Source organism: Emericellopsis cladophorae (assembly GCF_022114955.1).
Source record: "Emericellopsis cladophorae strain MUM 19.33 chromosome Unknown NODE_29_length_272814_cov_116_152143, whole genome shotgun sequence".
NCBI classification, from domain to species: Eukaryota; Fungi; Ascomycota; class Sordariomycetes; order Hypocreales; family Bionectriaceae; genus Emericellopsis; species Emericellopsis cladophorae.
This window is the reverse complement of record NW_026250954.1, coordinates 148,704-166,596: the sequence shown is the minus strand read 5'-3', so window position 1 is coordinate 166,596 and position 17,893 is coordinate 148,704. Positions and strand designations below refer to the sequence as shown.

The 17,893-nt window shown below is 55.1% G+C and overlaps 6 protein-coding genes across 6 annotated transcripts; 4 read left to right on the top strand and 2 right to left on the bottom strand.

The window, feature by feature from the left end:
- Positions 1–2,083: 2,083 nt before the first annotated feature.
- On the top strand, positions 2,084–3,317 carry J7T54_001204 (uncharacterized protein; the record flags this gene model as incomplete). The annotated part of the gene is made up of 3 exons (XM_051507260.1): positions 2,084–2,344; positions 2,667–2,816; positions 2,874–3,317. The coding sequence occupies 3 exons, from the start codon at positions 2,084–2,086 to the stop codon at positions 3,315–3,317; spliced, it is 855 nt and encodes a 284-aa protein (XP_051361556.1).
- A 1,301-nt stretch (positions 3,318–4,618) lies between these two features.
- Positions 4,619–5,748, bottom strand: J7T54_001203 (uncharacterized protein; the record flags this gene model as incomplete). Its single annotated transcript, XM_051507259.1, has 4 exons — positions 4,619–4,882; positions 4,938–5,264; positions 5,324–5,608; positions 5,668–5,748. The coding sequence occupies 4 exons, from the start codon at positions 5,746–5,748 to the stop codon at positions 4,619–4,621; spliced, it is 957 nt and encodes a 318-aa protein (XP_051361555.1).
- Positions 5,749–6,801: 1,053 nt separating this feature from the next.
- On the top strand, positions 6,802–7,638 carry J7T54_001202 (uncharacterized protein; the record flags this gene model as incomplete). Its single annotated transcript, XM_051507258.1, has 3 exons — positions 6,802–6,878; positions 6,938–7,108; positions 7,185–7,638. The coding sequence occupies 3 exons, from the start codon at positions 6,802–6,804 to the stop codon at positions 7,636–7,638; spliced, it is 702 nt and encodes a 233-aa protein (XP_051361554.1).
- A 224-nt stretch (positions 7,639–7,862) lies between these two features.
- On the top strand, positions 7,863–9,851 carry J7T54_001201 (uncharacterized protein; the record flags this gene model as incomplete). Its single annotated transcript, XM_051507257.1, has 4 exons — positions 7,863–7,899; positions 8,264–8,748; positions 9,284–9,565; positions 9,621–9,851. 4 exons carry the CDS (start codon positions 7,863–7,865, stop codon positions 9,849–9,851), a joined length of 1,035 nt encoding a protein of 344 aa, XP_051361553.1.
- Positions 9,852–10,098: 247 nt separating this feature from the next.
- On the bottom strand, positions 10,099–12,444 carry J7T54_001200 (Xylanolytic transcriptional activator-like protein; the record flags this gene model as incomplete). Its single annotated transcript, XM_051507256.1, has 1 exon — positions 10,099–12,444. One exon carries the CDS (start codon positions 12,442–12,444, stop codon positions 10,099–10,101), a length of 2,346 nt encoding a protein of 781 aa, XP_051361552.1.
- A 1,925-nt stretch (positions 12,445–14,369) lies between these two features.
- On the top strand, positions 14,370–17,468 carry J7T54_001199 (Trehalose-phosphatase-like protein; the record flags this gene model as incomplete). The annotated part of the gene is made up of 3 exons (XM_051507255.1): positions 14,370–14,867; positions 14,930–16,868; positions 16,927–17,468. 3 exons carry the CDS (start codon positions 14,370–14,372, stop codon positions 17,466–17,468), a joined length of 2,979 nt encoding a protein of 992 aa, XP_051361551.1.
- Between the last annotated feature and the right edge of the window lie 425 nt (positions 17,469–17,893).

Genomic DNA, 17,893 nt, shown 5'->3' with positions numbered 1-17,893 from the left:
TTGAGAAAACCGGAGTCGCGCAGGATAAATGGCAAGATTGGCTATGGTATCGGATCGACGGCACCGCTCTCGCAACACAGCGCAGCATTTTCTCAGGGTGCGTCGTTCCCTCTCCAATCTGCCTTTCAGTCTATCACCGGATCGACCCTTTCTGACAGCAGGCCTCTGTGCCAGGGACAAGAGATCGCAAGTCTCAAAGGTCAGTGACGGACACTAAACCTCATAAGGAAATATATTTACTTACTCTCAATAGCTGGATGGCTTGATCTATTCAAGTGAGGCTAGCTGGGTGTCTAGCTGGGTGTTGCATTGCCGGAACCGACGTGGGCTGTTGTGCTTTAGAGGCGGGTATGTCGGTGCTCCTCGCCCTTTTGGCAACACTTCCGCTGCCGTCATGTCGAACCGTCTCGTCGCTGGACCAAATGCCTATTGCTTCCCCTTTTCACAAGTCAGCTGTGCTCATCAGTCTTCGCATCACTGGCGAAACGATACTGGCGAGCTTGGAAGGTGGTCTTCGCAGTGTCGGTGTTTGATGGCCACAGATGTCGCCGGCTCCGAATACTCGGCATTGCACTGTTGACTTGCAATTTGTGACAACCATGGAATCAGGTCTGCTCACTTGCATGGGGGTTCATGGCCGCCACTTCGTTGGTGATCTTGAAGTAGAGGTGTCGTCTCGGCAAGGTCCTGTCGATAAGAGCGAAATTTTCTGCATGAAACCCCGACGAGAAAACATAACGCCTTCGGCAAGATGTCGAAAATGATCATCTAGCAAGCTTTCTTGTTTACGAATGACGGATGGAGATCAGGATGGAAATTTGGGCAGGAACATGCATCCAAGTCAGTCCGGTGTCTGTCTCCTGCTGTGCCAGGCGTCAGAAGTGGGTGGATTTTGGGCAACTGCACACAACTCGACAAAGTGGCCTCGGTATGAGACAGCAATGACCCGAGCATATGAGATATGGGCAAACAGCGACTGGAACGATTCAACATCGGCATGGATTCCACATATTGCATTGTGCAATGGGTGCCGTATGAGAGTACGAGCAGCAGCCGATGAAGTTATTTCACTACTGGACAAGTCTCTACGAACATGGATCCTGTTTCTGCTGTTGATGGTGGGGAGTTACATCAAAGGAAAGGGCAATGGTGGCTTCATTGTGCTCTTGCTCAGGGCAATGGGTGGATGCTCCGCCCGGCGAAAACGTGTCCCGGGGGATGTTGCCGGACACGGTGCTCGAACGAAGCTCGGGTTGTCCATCACTGTGGGACAGTGGTCACAGGTCATACGAAGGGCTGGGTTTCGAGACGGCGAGGGCTGTGCAGCGAGGCACCGGCAAGAGCGACTCACATTGGGATAGGGGCATGTGCGGGACCTGGTACAACCAACTGTTGGTTGCAAATTGGACTGGTGGGAATAAAGTCTCCGGCACCAGGTCCAAGGCCCACGGCCCCCTCGGTCACTCGCAAGATGAGTGTCTCCGATGGACTGATCATGGGAGTATCTGATGGCACCTTGTTGGCATATCCCCAACGTCCCTTGCCCGGAAAGGAGTCATCTGGAAGAGTATCGAACCTCTACTGGCTGAGCTAGGGAACTATGGACTGGTCAAGAAGAGGGGAACGTGGCCGACGCAATGTACTCGAGTTTCTGTGGATGGAAGCTGTGGGCTCAAAGAGCAATGCTATGAGACGAGGTGAACAGGAGAAGCTGTGCTGAAGCTGTCTCTACCCCCGGAATCAAGACATGGAACTTTCTTGTGATCGAAAACAGCCGTGAGGGCGATTTGGCAGACAAGGATACATATGTTTGTCTGTTGGGAACTATACAAACATGCCTCAGCCTTGTCGGAAGAGCCCAAGAAGCCGGAGGGCACGCCACCTTGATTGCCCACTCTAAAGGTCTATGGGAAGTCTATAAAAGAGCCAATGATGCCCCTCGAGATGCTGGGAGACACTCTTCTCATCCAACCGTACTGAGTCTCTCACAGTCGCAGTACTTCACACTCACACTTTCAAGGGTCTTTACCTACTACTCTTCCGCAGTCCAACAACATACTTACCGCGCTTCAAGCATTTCCTCATGACTGCGTTCTCTTCTATAGTTGTCGACGCCTTGCCACCCGTCGTCGACGACGAAAATGGCATGCGTGTCGCCTCGGGCGACACGTACATGGGCGATTCTTCCCCCGAATCAGCGGGCCCTATGAGGCTCGACCATCAGGAGGGCTTCATGGTAGCTCCCAGAATTATGGCTTCGTCAAACTCTCTTTGGGACGAGTATGTGCAGCACGCGCAGTTCACTGGACAGACCCAGATCGACGCGCAGCAGCCTGGAAGCATGGTAAGTGAAGCACATGAACTTTGTCTCTTGTCCTTATTTCTATTTTGCCTTGTATTTTTCTTGCTCATACCCTGTTGTGTGGCGTGGGAGGTGTGGCATTGGTGTCATCATGCTTGCCCGTGAGGCTTGCTTAATATTTAAGCTTCTTGATCCTTCCCGCCAGCATGTTTTTGTTTGAATTGACGGGCGCGCTTATTTTGCAACGCGCTTAAGAACACAAATCGTCGCGCGTTTAGCCTTTCTTCGTTACCCTGCCTTACCTGGCTGTTCATGCGGAACGCTATGCACCCGTACGAGAGCTTGTTCACTAACTTTTTCCCAGTCCATCATGCCAATTCAGGCACCAAATTCTGTCATGGCGTCAATACCCAACAGCTTGCTCTTTCCTCAGGCCACAGGGCAGCAGCCCCAACATCAAATCTTCCTTAACACGGGCTCGGGTCACTTTGAGGCTTCTCATCCCGTTTTTTGGGTAAGCGTGGGCCAAGGCCAATTCAGGCCTGCGACTGAGGTCGAGATCATTCTGCAGTACAAGCAATTTATGCAGCACCGCCAGGGTCCATCTGCCGCCAACGCTGCGCAGCCGATCCCCACAGCGACGGTTCCTGTAGTTGCTCCCAAGCCGCCAGTCCGCTCCAACGTCACACACGGCTTTTCCAAAGCATACCAGAACTTGAAAGAGGGTAAAGTTTTTTTCGAAGATGGCCGCCTTTGCGTCTTTGCTGGTGCCGCGTCCGAGATTAGCACTGGCAAGGCCTATGTCGTCGACAAGTTTGTGGGCGACACGGTCCATTTCGTCAAGAACCTCAAGGATGTCAAGACCATGGGATTTTTGGCTTTCCCGGTGTTTACTGAACCCCGAGAGCTGTTGGAAAGCCAAGGTCTCCAGCCGGATCATAAGACCATGTATGAACTCATGGTCTACAACGAAAGCAGCCCGATTCCTGCGGGAGAAATCATCCCTGGACTCTAGTTCGGACTCAGCCGCAACTCCTCGGGACATTGCCAATGCAGTGTGCTATCATGTTTTGGATGTTGATTTGGACTTTGTTTCGGTTTAGAGAGTGGTTATTGATTTGGAGAATCGGGGGACAATGGTAAAGCCGAAAGGGGTGGCTGGAGGATATCACATAACAACCCCAGCGAAAGAACCCTAGCGAGATAGACGTTGATACCTGACGGTCCACCTAGTTCACTATGAGACATGTGACACTCCCTGTCTTAATCTGAACTTTCATGTATGCGCGGGACGATAGTGCCAATATCCTCTGTCTGAATTGCATCAAAAGATTGGGGACGGCGCATTAAGCAAATCCGTGCTGAGGATGAAAATCACGGCTTACTTAGAAAACTAAATTCATGTCAGGACTGAGCATCACTATAATCTGACAATGAAAATTAGCGAAAGGATGCGAAGCGACATTTAAAGGAAGCAGAAAGGGCACATTTTTCGGTGAAGAAGTTTTTCGTCCATAGGTTTGATTTAGGGGAGTCTAAATTCTGCGCCGCTTGGTGATGTTGCCCCCTAAGGTAAATAAACGATGATACCTGTAGCGCAACTCCACGAGGCTTCGGGAGACTGGCAAATGTGCACCTCTTTACCAGATGTCATAGACAATAAGAATGATTGCTCAGATGTGAACAGGACATGGAAATAATTCTCGATTTTAAAAACTATTTTATTGCATTTCTTCCAGTATCCTTGCACGGACAATGGAGTACTCGAACCACAACCCATGCCATACCACCTTGTGCAGCTCCCAGATGTATCTGCGAGATTTTAGTTCTCACTGGATACGTGAGGGCCGACCCGAGGCCGGATGCAGGACAGATGCTAAGATGCAGCGTGACAGCTCAACAACGCCGTCGCTCGGAGATGCGAGACGTCAGCATTGTGAACATTGCGACTTTTATAATAAACTTGCAGTGGCACGAGGTCAAACAACTTGTATGTCATATGTTCCATGCCCGTTCTGGGCAAAGGCACAGGGCGTAGACTGCTGGGCTGCGCAGCATCACTCGAATTTTCTATGGCCACGTTGCTGCCCATGACATTTCACGCCCGGGGGGAGGGGCATTGTATCGCGATATATTGGCCATTGTTGCATATGTCCCGGCTCCTACTCGGTGGATCGTGAGGTGAAACGGCACGTATCGACGCCCATCTTTTTCCCCTGTGGGACCCGTGGACAAAGGCGAGGCTGCAACAGGCTGTAAGATTGCCCCGAGAATCCTCATGCTGAGCCAGGTGCTGATACATGTTGGGCAAACATGCTAAGCGTACACCTTGCTGCCCTTCCCTTCGAGCAGCTCGTCCAGGTACTGGTCAAACGTTGTGAACTCAAAGTCAGGATATAGCTCCTTTCCATCGAGGTATCCCAAGTACTTTGCGTACTCGGGGTTGTTGTCGCCACGAACGCCCCACGAAAGCCTGTACTGCGACGTCCAGAGTGTCACCAGGTCACCGATCTCCTTGGATCCCGCTTTGACCTTCTGCTCGGCTTCTTTCACCTTCGATACAACCTCTTCGGCAGGGATCTGACGAGCGGACGTTAGCAGCCACGGCGGAAACATTGAACGCCATCGATCATACCATCTTGCGCTCTGGCGCTTCACCAGTCTTAGCTTCGACAGCATCGAAGACTTGACACTGGGTTTTTACCTCGTTGTAAGCGAAGACACACTTGTTCAGAGTTCGGTCATCACTGATGATGCGAGCCACGTATCTGCCCACGTCCCTCAAGTGGGTGATCGCCATAGCAACGTCCCCACCGCCCATGATCCCGTCCATGGGCGCATTGAGGGCGTAGTCGAACCGGCCCGAGGGCAGCCTCGGTGTACCGATCTGGAACCACCAGCCAACATCGATGACGGTAAAAGGGAGCCATATCTTCTTGATATGGTCCAGAACATCCTCTTTCTGTTCATTCGTGTGTTAGAATGTCACAGTCAAGTGGCGCACATCCCAGCGTAACGTACGGCTTCACGCAGCGCCATGACACCCCTTGGGGGGGACACTGTGGCAAAGTGACAAGGCACAAAGCGCTTGACACCAGCCTCCTTTGCGGCGTCTGCCAGGATGATCTCTTCATGGAGAGCCCATGGCGCTATGGCCGAGATGAGCACGTCAATGCCGGTGAGGGTTCCCACCAGATTGTCCTTGGGTCCCGAGATGTCAGTGGCGACGAGACAGACACCAAGCTCCTGAAGCTTTTGGCTGGCGGGTTTCTGGAGAGACGAGGTACGAATGAGCGCCGTGATCTCCTGCTTGACCCATTAGTAGCAGTGTTCTTCGGGCTTGTCTGTCTGACCACAGAACGTACGAATTTGGCAGGCGACTGGAGTAGGCCATTCACGATAGACCGGCCCGTTTCACCGGTGGCTCCGACAATTGCGACCTTCATGCTGGTATATGTAATTTGGCTAGCTGGTGCTGGTGCAATTGACGTCGGAAGTATCATTGAAGGAGCGGCGCTCGGAGACTGAACCCCACGTGCTGGAAGGCTATGGTGAATCCATCCGTCTGCTTAGTAATGGGTCCTCGAGTGGCGACGCACTGAAACCCCACCGGGTATGGAGTAGACAGAGTTCGATTCAGCCCTGCGGACTGGATCTGGAGCCTGGGGGGTATCGCGTCTCACCGAGCCCAGAAGCCTACAAACGTGGCGCCAAGCAAGAATACTAACAGGGGCAGCTCAGAGAGCGTTTATGGCTCCATCTGGCGAGAACGTGGTAGCGCATCTACCTCTTGAAGTCGGGGATCTCAATCAGCATTCAGCGACAAGTGATGTCGATCGGTGGGGATCAACTTTGACGACATGGACACTGAACACAAAGGCGTGCGCTTGATCTGCGTCGAGATTTGCTGGGCGTGCAGCGCAAGTGCGACGACTGGAGTCGACGACGCCCGAGGCTTTCTCGACCTCAGCCACGGGGGGCGCAGCAGTTTGACTCACGCCGTGGTTCATGATTTGGGGGCGTAGTTCAAACATGTTGGCAGCCCGGGTGACTGGAGGTGGTAGGTTTTCTGCCATTGTAAGATTGAATCCTCCGTGACACAGTGATCATCATTATTAACCACCGGAGGTTGTCGTGTGTCAGGGAGTCGAGGATTCAATGCCCGAACAGGATCGCATTAAACTCGCGCGAGGCGCAACCCAAGCCATTTTGAGGTGGGTGGTCTAGCCCCCGGGGTAAAGAGATTCAGCGCCTAAGTTAATTGCTGTGATCCACTAATCTTAAGCCCCCGGCGCATCCCTGCATGCCAGCCTCAGTTAGTATCCACCGCTTGAGCTCGGACGCCCAGCTCAAAGGACCTGGCACAAGCAAAAGTACTCCGTATCTCGACGCGCTTCAAGTTTCTCTTCCCCTCCTGCTTTCCAAACTAAATCAAGCCCATCGTCTGTCTTTCTTTGTACAAATTTCTTGGGACGAGACATTCAACAAACATTGCAACCATGGCCGCGCAACCACCTCCGCCTTACCAGCCCAGCGGTGAGCAGGGCGCCAGGGGCGCTGCGCCCGCGACCAACTTGTCAGTCCATTGATGAATGAACCGTCGAGGCAGATGGATAGAAGCTAACACAATACAAGACCCGGTCAGCCTATCGCCATGCAACCCATGGGCCAGCCTGGCATGGACACCTCTGGGCAGAAGGTGACGCCGCTCCACCTCATGAGCGAGGTGCCTGAGTGGGTGGACTGCCAAATGTGCCACCAGCGCACTCGCACGCGCATCGAGAAAAAGGGCGAGGGCATGCAATTGTGAGTCGTGGCTCCTGTCCTGCTCTCCCCCGTCGGGTGGAAAAGGTCGCGCGACAAGCTGCTAACCCACGTCAAGTCTCACAGGTGCCCTCCTCTGCCTCGTCTGCATCTGTCTCGCCCCCCTGCCTTGCTGCCTGCACTGGTTCGAGCAGACCAACTGGTACTGCGACAAGTGCGGTAAGCAGATTGCCACGCGCACCCCCGAATCGCCCGTCCATGTCCTGCCTCCGCCTCACGCCCTCAGCGTGCCTTCGCAATACGGCGGCCAGCAGCCTCCCCCTCACGGCCAAGGTCCCCAGGGGCCGATGCCGCCGCACGTCAACCCCCAGGCTGGCGGCATGCCTCCTCCTGGTCAGGCGCCCATGTCGCCCCCGGTTGGGTCGCCGTATGCTGGCACGCCGCCAGCCGGCGCTCCCAGTGGCGGCCCCGTGCCCATCGAGCACCAGCACAATCCCAACCCTGAGATATCCCAGGCGCCGCTCCCGTCGCAGGCTACCGGAGGCCCCGACTCCCTGCCCGTGAAGAACTAGAGCATCGGTGAGGATAGAGCATTGCGCGGTGTTGGTGAGGCGAGGCGAGGCGAGGCGAATGGTGGTGGTGCCTGTAATTTGTCGGAGTGAAGGTTGATTAGGCTTGGTGCTGTTGCGAGATCTGGCTGTAGAATTTGGCCATAGATACCCGATGACGACTGACTTGTTTCTCAATATACACGACCTTTTTTGCGCGACCGGAAACCCAAAGTCTTGATGATCTAATGTTCGTGGCGACGGCAGCCGCCGGTTCCGACGCGGGTAAGCTGATAGTGAGATGAGTAGGATGTGCTCAGTGCTATCTTCAGTCGAATAGCGAGATTGGCAATAGGTCGATTGATAAGCACCGAACACACTTGCTCAACTTTATTCGATTCGTCCGTTGTAAACACACATCGCAGGGCTATCGAGATGGCTTCTCCTGCTACTGCGCCAAACAGCAAGGCTGGCACGTCCATCTATAAGTCTCACGTCCTCAACTTCTACGATGCTTTCGTTCTCGGCTGCAGCAACGACTACGCATGGAAATGCCCCACAGAGACGGTCCTCCTGCCATTGTTCCAGTCGGCCATTGGGAAAAGGCATCTCGATGTCGGTGTTGGAACGGGCTAAATTCCCGCGACAGCTGTCGCGCGGGATGTCGACAAGGTGTGCCAGGAGCTCACGCTGCTGGACCTCAATCCGAACACGCTGCAAATGGCAAAGCAGAGGGTGGAGGGTATCGCTGGCACTGCTGTTCGTGTCGACACCGTGACGGGGGATGCAACTCAGGCTCTGCCACTCGAGAGACGTGTATTCGACAGCATATACCTCTTTTACCTGCTGCACTGCATGACTGGACCGACCGCGTCCAAACTACGCGTCCTTGACATGCCGCGACCGCATCTCGCTCCAGACGGAACTCTGGTTGGCGCGACGATCCTGGGCGACGAGGCGACCATGAACCCGTTGGCACGGCTCCTCATGAGCCTGTATAACTGGAAAGGCATTTTTGGGAACTGGGGGGGCAGCGAGAATGAGATTGATGGCAAGTTGCGAGGGATGTTTGCGGACGTGGAGACCTGGGTCGTTGGACGTGTGCTGCTCTTCAGAGCTCGGAAACCGTTGGGTGTAGGAGTCGTCCCAGGAAATTAGCCGGCGAATTGAGGCTGATGCTACCTCAGCTCATGGCAGCCCGTACTCTGTACACAGTACACAATACTGGGTAAGGTACCCTGAACTTTGATGTCGTCGCAAAGTGATATCTGTCTGAGCGAGAGGCTCACGCAGTCCGTGACAAGACCAGATACGACAACATGTGGGGACGGACGGAATAAAAGTGCATTGGTTGAATCCACAAACCAGACACTCAGTATGAGTGAGTCGTCCGTGTCTCAACCAACACCATCCTCGTCATGAGCCACAGCCGCCGCTGGGTTCAAGTATGGTGCACCACCCCTCGTGGGCGCGAGGGACAAGGTCGCGCCAAGCCTCCAGTCATCCCGCGTGACAATGGACCGAACGACCCCTGTTCTCCCATTCTCCACCTTGTCACAAATTGGATATCCTCATCAATCTTCAACGTAAATACATACACTTCGCCCTTCACCTCCTCTCCCACAGCGCAGCTGCACCCATCGTTTCTGGAAGGCTGATGAATCACCAGACCCCCCCGCCGGGGTACCAGCACCACCAACCGGCCTCATATCAGCAGCCGTACCAACAGCCGTACTATGCTCACCCGCCGCCGCCACCACCCCAACCGCCGCGCCTGTCGCTCAATCACCGTTTACAATGGTGGTACAGCATCACGCGCCCCTGGGCGATTGTCGTCCCGGCCATCACCCTCATCATGGACGTGTGGTGGTTCGCGGCAGGCAGGCTGTGCGGGTACACGGACAGCGTGATGGACGAGTGCTTCTGGGTCCTGTGGCTGTCCCTCCCGCTTGTAAGCCTTCTCCCCTTGGCGAGACAGAGTACATACTCAACACATCTGTGCACAGGCTATCGTGTCGCTGGTTTGGAACATGGCCGCGACCATCTCGGCGAGGAGGATCATGCATCAAAGACCCGGGTTCGCCCCGGGGCTGCAGTTTGGAGGCCAGGCGCTGGTTGCGTGCGGAGCGTCCGTGTGTCTGGGCCTCCTCGCGCGGCACTTTGCCGTGTACATGGACGCGTGGTGGTCGAGTTCGCTCGAAGGCGCCATGATTGCCTTGATTTCCATCATCACGTAAGTTCTTCCCGTCTCTTGTGCGTCCCGTGATGGTACTGACTGGCTGGGGGAAGGTTCTTCAATTGGGTGCTCACAGCGTTTGCAGCCTACGAATGGGTCTTGGAAAGGAGAGCCAGGAATGAGGAGATATATGTTTTATAGCATCAAATTGTCATTACAGCGAGTTATCTTACAACCTCCCTTCTGGCGTAGCGGCATTACAGAGTCGGCGTCCAAGCATTTTTCCGTGTCCACGTCCCGAGATCTCGTCATTGCGTCAACATGCTCCCCGTGAACCCGCCGTGCGCCGCGAAGCGCAGCTGGTAATCCCTCAGATCGGCCCAATGCCGCAGCTCTTCCTCCTCATCCTGCGCTGTCATCTGCATTGGATCGCTAGCCCTCGAGGTGCCAGCCGGACCTGTCTTCTCCAATTTCATGAGCACGTCAATCAGCTGGGACAGCGCCTCCTCGGACTTGATGGCAAAAGGGCCTTTCCGCTCCGGCGCATCGTTCAGGAGCGTCGATGCGACTTGGCGGATCTTGTTGATTATGGAGCCGCCGTTCGGTTCCAGATTGCGCTGCGAAATGGATCCAAGGACCGTCAAGAGGTTCTCGACAATGAGCTCACGCTCCGATGTCATCAGAGAGAGTGTCTCCTTATCTTCCTCGTCATCAATGACCTTCTGCTCTGGCGTAAGATGGACCATGCTGTGCGGGTTCGCCAGATGCACATCACGGAGATTGAAGTAGAGCTCCACGAAATAGGAGCGAGTCGCCAGCTGAGATGTGAATATGTTGGCCTTTTGGATCTCATACTGGAGCTGACGCCGTCGGTGCGGCTGCGTCTTGAACACATTCCGCAGGTCGTGGGCTGGCTGTGCGGTAGGCCACAGTGGCGGCACATACTGCATGGTCGTTTCCTCAAACGCTTCCATAGGATCCACCTCGCCGTGGTTGCCAAGCTGTAATTCAAGCGGAAGATCGTCGATAATCCCTTTGACGGCGAGAAGAGCTGATCGTAGCGAGGACCGCTGGTCGGACCACTGCAGAGCACTCATGCCATAGGCAAGCTCAGTGCTGAGGATGCCGTTCATCGTCGTGTAAATGTCAATGGCAAACCGATATCCTGTGAGTAAAGATGCATTGCCCTCGTTTTGATCGTTGATCTGGTTGGCGAGAATGTACATGTCGTCAATGTTCTCGGGATACGCTGGGTAGGGGAAGTTGGGAGTCGAAGGCGGGATGACCGTGCCGGTTTGGCTGTCGCCCAGCTGCGCATATGACCTGTTGCCGAGCAGCAGACACCAAAAGATGCGTTTCCCAACTTGGTCCTTGACATGATTAAAGGGGAGCGGGTCGGGCGAGTACTGGTCGCTGCCAAAGGTTGGTAGCTCGCCTGGGTTCTTAGGCCGACTGAAGCCCAACTCACGTATTAACGTCAACGTCTCTGACATGAAAAAGTGAGACTGGTTCCACTGGTGCGTGTAGCTGGCAGCCAGGCCCATGAAGTAGCTGGTCGCCGCATCATCGAGCGTCTTCGGCTGCTTCGCTGCAAATCTGGGCCCACGGGAATTGAGCGCGATATCCCGACACTTGTCGATCAGAACAATAGCGCGAGGAAATAGGTGCGTGCTATGTTGTGCTTTCAGGTGCTCTCTGGCGCTGCGAGGGAAAGAGGCGACTAGTCCACCGATCATGCTCGCGATCAACCCTAGGAACTCTGGCCGTGTGCGGTCCTCGCGATTAGCAAAGGATTGCCGAAAGGTCGGCTCGTGGGGGAAAGGCGCAAGCGGGTGGATGTACGTGAAGAAGTCGTCGATCAACAGCTCCAGCACCGGCATTGGTGCTATGCTTTCTGCATCTTGGACGCCTTCAGCTGTAAGGTTCAAAAGACCCTTGGTAGTCCTTTGTGGCGATGGCGTGGGAAAGCTGGCGGGCAGGGGCTCGATGCGTGCTCGCTTTGCGGCCTTGGCGGCCTCGGCATGCTTGTTAGGCGGTCCTCGCCTCTTCGTCTCGCGCTGGTAGGTACAATCCACACCAAGCTCACGACACGGTTTGCAGGGGATGCCCGCGTCGTCGCATTTGACTTTGCGCATGCTGCACATGTCGCACGCGCGTCGCAGTCGCGTGAGCTTGGGGTTCACAGTCGGGTCGCGTGACTCGGACAGCTCATGCGAGGTGGGAGTGATGTCTAGTCCGTGCTGCGGATGCTGCGTCTGAGGCTGTGCCATGTGCGCTTGCGCCAGGGCTGCGACGGCCGAGGCGTCGGAGAGGCCATGATGCTCGATCGAAGGTTCTACGCTGGGATCAGCGACTGCTGCTTGCAGTTCTGAATGTGCCGTGAGCCCTTGCGCGGCGTCGCTCGCGGCCTGTAGGATTTCGAGCCCATTGCTGGCGTATGCGTGGACATTAGCGTGATCGGTGTCGGAATGCTGCGGCGGCTCTTGATACGCGTGCTGCTGGTCGAGATGGTCCTGGGGATGATGCTGGTCTTCATGATCCTGAAAGTCAGGTTCCGATTGGTCTACAAACGCCTCGTGCACGTCCTCGTGGTTGATCGTCTCATGCTTGGGGGGTTGTTGCTGCAGCTCCGGCGACTGTGGGGAGCCAGACATGATGGCGGCGCGGCGCGTCGTGATGTAGTATTTACCGATGTTGATGCGTGGAAGCCGTAGATGGCCCGACGGATTTGATGCGAGGCGTTGCGAATGTGGCTGGCTCACGTGATCCCCTTGAAGCGTACCAACCTCAGGCGTGCCAGCTTAGGTACGTACTCTGACGCATTTGCCCTCCCATCAGTTGCCCTCACGATCCAGAAGCATTTCCATTGAAATCTGCATTAACTAGGATTCGGTGTCAGACACATATTTTTTTAGCAGCTGCTATCAGCGATATGTCCATGAAATACGAGTCAAGTATCTTAAGCTGATCATAGCAATGGTGTTGAACGAGACGCTGATTCTTGTCTGTCAGGAGCCACTTTGGGGACGCCCATCGAATACGCTTCCCCCCCACCCCCCCGCGGCTATAATTGTGCTTGCATTTTCTGAAATCTCAGCTTTAAAAATTCATTGTCTTTTAGTTGAATGAGGTAAGTCTAGCTCTGCCTGGACAGTATGGCTCTGTAGGGTAACTACAAGGTCAGTTTGCCGGCCGCAATCATGTCGGGCCGGGTCATCCACACCCCTCGGTGCATGTGGCGCTGCGCTTGCTAAACCGAGCTCGGCTTCTAGAATCCAGATTCCGACAAATGTCGTGCCAGCGCAGAGGGCTTGTCATGACTTGTGAGTCCTCAGTCAACCAAGGTGTTATTAATAATTCCGCACAGGAATAAGTCAGAAGCAAGTTAGCAACTACGTACGTTACCCGTACGTACCTGGCACATCGACAGTGCCCGCTTTTTCTGCCACAAAGATTTCCACTCTCGGCTCCATTCCGATCCACAGCATTGACATCATCGTTCATATGCTTTGGCAGGACGAAAAATCACTGTTTTTGCTAGCTCTGGCATTGAACTCTAGCGGCCAATGTCTTGGGGAGAGACCACACCACACGGTAAGCGTCACTATATGGCCATGACACCAGTCAAATCGACACGCAGTACGGAACGAAAAGGCGGTGCAGCTCAATTCACTTCAGATGCGTCGAGAACCTGTGGACCCTCCAGGGGTCGGCAGCAGATCGCTCATCGAACGTCAGCTCCCAAACTTGCTCTGCATTTAAAATTCGCACCCCAAGACGGCTTTCTGCCTTGAAGCGCAGAGCCTCCATTTTCAGCGGTGAGGCAGCTTGATCAAAATCATCGCACAAACAACATACCTGTTGCGAAATTTTGATGTGGAAGCATCCAGTCGAAAAGAAAAAATCGGGATGAACCTTTTTCATTAAATTCTAGTTTGTGCCTAAGAGACTAGTACTGAGTCAGAGTTTACTGAAGCCAGGCACGTACGTCTCGACACGCCGCGAAATAATTACCCCTCCCCCACCATGAGTGCCATGACCAGGACCTGGCTGCATCGTCTTATCTGACCGCCGTGGACACCGTGCCTAGCACCCTATTCCTATGCGACTGGAGTTGAGTACGTACGTGTGGGCGACATTCAGGTGATACTGCAGTCATCTTTACGTACGGATACCCGGACATGCCTCTGATCAGCACCACTGACCAGTCTCGAGTGGCAGCTCAGGAGCAAACTGTCCTGGTGCCCCACTATAAACACTTTCAACTGGTTATCAACATTGCCAGTGAATCAGGGCTGCTGGAGTCGACACGGGGCAAGAGCTCCAGTCGGCCTGTGCGACTCAAGCCTTCCATTTAATTTTTGTGACTATGATACTTCAGCTCATCACTCGCTTCATTTGTTGACTTGCCCTCTTTTCCATCGTACGTCGTCTTCAGCGTCTGGATTCACTTGCTTCACCTACTTAGACGGCTGCATCCGTACCCTGCCTGCAACCATCAGTCTAGAATTCGCCCCGCAATTCGCACCTCACGCTTGCTGCTTGCAGCGCGCGTCCGGCGGCAACGCCTGGTGTCGGAATGGCGTCCAGAACTGCACCCCACGAACAACACCATGATAGCGCCCCTCCCAATGGCCTAGCGGGCGAGCCGGCCGCTGGTGGCCACGACCGCGGCGAACGCAAAGCACCTAGCAAGCTGGCCTTTTCGAACGACAATCCTCCCGCAAGTGAAGACGAGTACGACGACGAATCGCCGCGACCTCCCGCCTCCACCGATCTAGGTTTCGAGGCTGTCACTCCGGGCATCGACCCTCGTAGTTATCTTGCTAAGCGCACGACAACGACCAGCGGGGCCCCCAGCGTCAGCTACTTCTCTCGCAACGACGTGACCATCCCTTCGCGGACAGGATTGCGCGACCCTCTGAGCCGCCAAACGACTCTTCCCTACAAGATGGAGCGTCGTGAGTCTCTCTCTGAGATCCGGGCGGCCAATCCGGACCTGTCGCTCAGCGGCAACATCATCTCGGCGACCTTCAGCGCCCCTCATTCATTCACGTACCGCACAGGAGGCCAATGGGTAAGCTTCGCCGTGCCACGCACGCCATGATGCTTGTCTCACATACTAATACTCTGGAACAGGACCTAAAATCCCGCCGCGGCCAATCGGCTCTCATCGACTCGTTTGCCTACCTGTCTTCCGATGCTACACCATGGAACCACACCGTAGTGGCGTGGACAGGTGAAGTCGACCATCCCTCAGATGCTCCATTGTCGCCTCCCGAGACACCACCAACAACGACTGTGGGCGCATCTTCGCTGAACCCGCTCTCTGCACCCGTGCCCGTTGACGCCACGAGCAAGCCCGCGCCCGTACAGTCGGAGGGGCTCTGGGTACCGAAAAAGGATCAAGAACGGTTAGAATACGAGCTCCGCCATGATAAAAGCATGCCTACCATTCCTGTTTGGCTGTCTGACGAAGCCGAGTCCACACCCGAGGGCATCACACTCACGGACCAGACTAGATGGAGGAGATACGCCGAGCACGACCTGTACACACTGTTCCACTACAAGCAGCATGAGCCCTCTGATGGGCGCAAAGAGCGCGTTCAGTGGGCCGACTACTACCGCATGAACCAGATGTTTGCTAACAAAATTATCGAATTTTACAAACCTGGAGACATTGTGGTGGTGCACGACTACTACCTGATGCTGCTGCCCAGCATGCTGCGCCAGCGAGCACCCGGCATGTACATCTCGTTCTTCCTGCACTCGCCGTTCCCCAGTAGCGAATTCCTGAGATGTCTCCCTCGCCGCAAGGAGGTGCTCCAAGGCGTCCTTGGCTCGAATCTCATCGGTTTCCAGTCGTACAGCTACTCGCGTCACTTCCTCAGCTGTTGTACGCGTATTCTGGGCTTCCCATCAGATACTCTTGGCATCGATGCCTACGGAGCTCGGGTCCAGGTCGGTGTCTTCCCCATTGGCATCGATGCGGCCAAAGTGGAGTCCTTTGCCTGGAACGATACGGTCACCGAGAAGTACAATACACTCAAGTCCATGTATGAGGGCAAGAAGATCATTGTGGGGCGAGACCGCCTGGACAGTGTGCGTGGCGTGGCCCAGAAATTGCAAGCTTTCGAGCGCTTTCTCGAGCTGTACCCAGAGTGGAGGGAGAAGGTTGTTCTGATCCAAGTTACGACACCTACGTTGGTCGAAGCCGAAAAGGGCGACCCCCAGAAGAAGGTCAGCAGTCGGGTGAATGAGTTGGTGATGAAGATCAACGGGCAGTACGGCAGTCTCGGGTTCTCCCCGGTGCAGCATTACCCACAGTACCTCAGCCAAGATGAGTACTTTGCACTGCTGCGTGCCGGCGACATTGGCCTCATTACGTCGGTCCGCGATGGTATGAACACTACCAGTCTCGAGTATATCGTGTGCCAGAAGGACGGCCATGGGCCCCTCATCCTGTCCGAGTTTAGCGGCACGGCTGGCAGCCTGGGCGATGCTCTCCACATCAACCCATGGGATGTCAGCGGCGTGGCAGAGAAGATCAATTTGGCCCTGACCATGTCCGATGACAAGCGCATGGCCATGCAGGGCAGCCTCTACAGCCATGTCACGAGCCACAACATGCAGTCGTGGATCTCAAAGTTCATTCGCAAGGTGTACACTGTCCTTGGCGACTCGAACAATGCCATTGCCACACCTCTCTGCGACCGGGCACTGATGCTGTCACGCTACCGTGACGCCAAGAAGCGCCTGTTCATGTTCGATTACGACGGCACGTTGACACCCATTGTCCAGGAGCCGAGTGCCGCGATCCCATCTGAGCGCATCATCAAATCGCTCCGGCTGCTCGCAGACGATCCTCGGAATCTGGTTTGGATAATATCCGGGCGAGACCAGGAGTTCCTTAAGCAGCATCTCGGTCACATTTCCGCCATGGGTTTCTCGGCTGAGCACGGTAGCTTTATGAAGAATCCACACTCGGATGAGTGGGAAAACTTGGCGGAAAAGCTTGACATGGGCTGGCAGCAGGAGGTCATTGACGTCTTCCAGAATTATACGGATAGAGTTCAAGGTAAGCTAGTCCGAGCGCTTCACTCGCTGTCAAAGTGCAATACTAACTCGGCGGGCAGGGTCATTCATCGAACGCAAGCGGTGCGCCCTGACTTGGCATTATCGCCGTGCCGACCCTGAGCTCGGAGAGGCCATGTCGAGGGAATGTCACAAGGAGCTTATGGAAGGCGTGGGCACCCGGTGGGAAGTTGAGGTCATGGCGGGCAAGGCCAATCTCGAGGTTCGACCGACGTTTATCAATAAGGGTGAAATCGCGAAGCGCCTGGTGAAGACGTACCACAACCCCGGCGCACCTGCTGACGGCCCCGACGCGGGGCCAATCGAGTTTGCGCTGTGCATGGGCGACGACTTTACGGACGAAGACATGTTCCGGAGTCTGAATGCGCTCTCGGGTCCCGTCCTCGATGCCGACCACGTCTTCACGGTGACGGTCGGCGCCAGCACCAAGGTGACCCTGGCCAGGTGGCATTTGCTTGAGCCCGAGGACGTGATCGAGAGCGTGGCGCTCCTGGCGGGGACTGATGACATCCAGCAAGTCAGCGAAGTGAATCTGGCCGCCTTGAGTTCGGTCGAGGGCCGGGTACCAGGCGCACTCCACTGAGACTACCGGATGCGACCGGGAGGCGCATGCATAATCTCGGTCACTGTTCGGCGCTTTTTATGGCAGGATGTCCGGACATGAGCATTTCGCAGCATGTGGACAGCATTGGGACAATACAAAAACAAGAGGGTCCGCGGCGTATAATAGACGGGCATCAAGAGGGGCCTAGGCGCATCGGGAGCGAACTCTACACACGAGTCAGCGAGCGACCGAGGTCTCGACCTTTTAGGCGAGGAGGAGTGCTCGAGTGTAGGACGTTTGCAAGATATACACAACAGCTATTGCATCTTTGACGAACATAGTGGGTCATATAGACGAATGTCACCATCTCAGACCACCCTGGGAAGTACAAGTGCGACAAGTCGGCTTTCGCCACTGCGCTACTCGCCAGGAACGCAGCGCGCAGTTGTCTCAGACCCTGTACA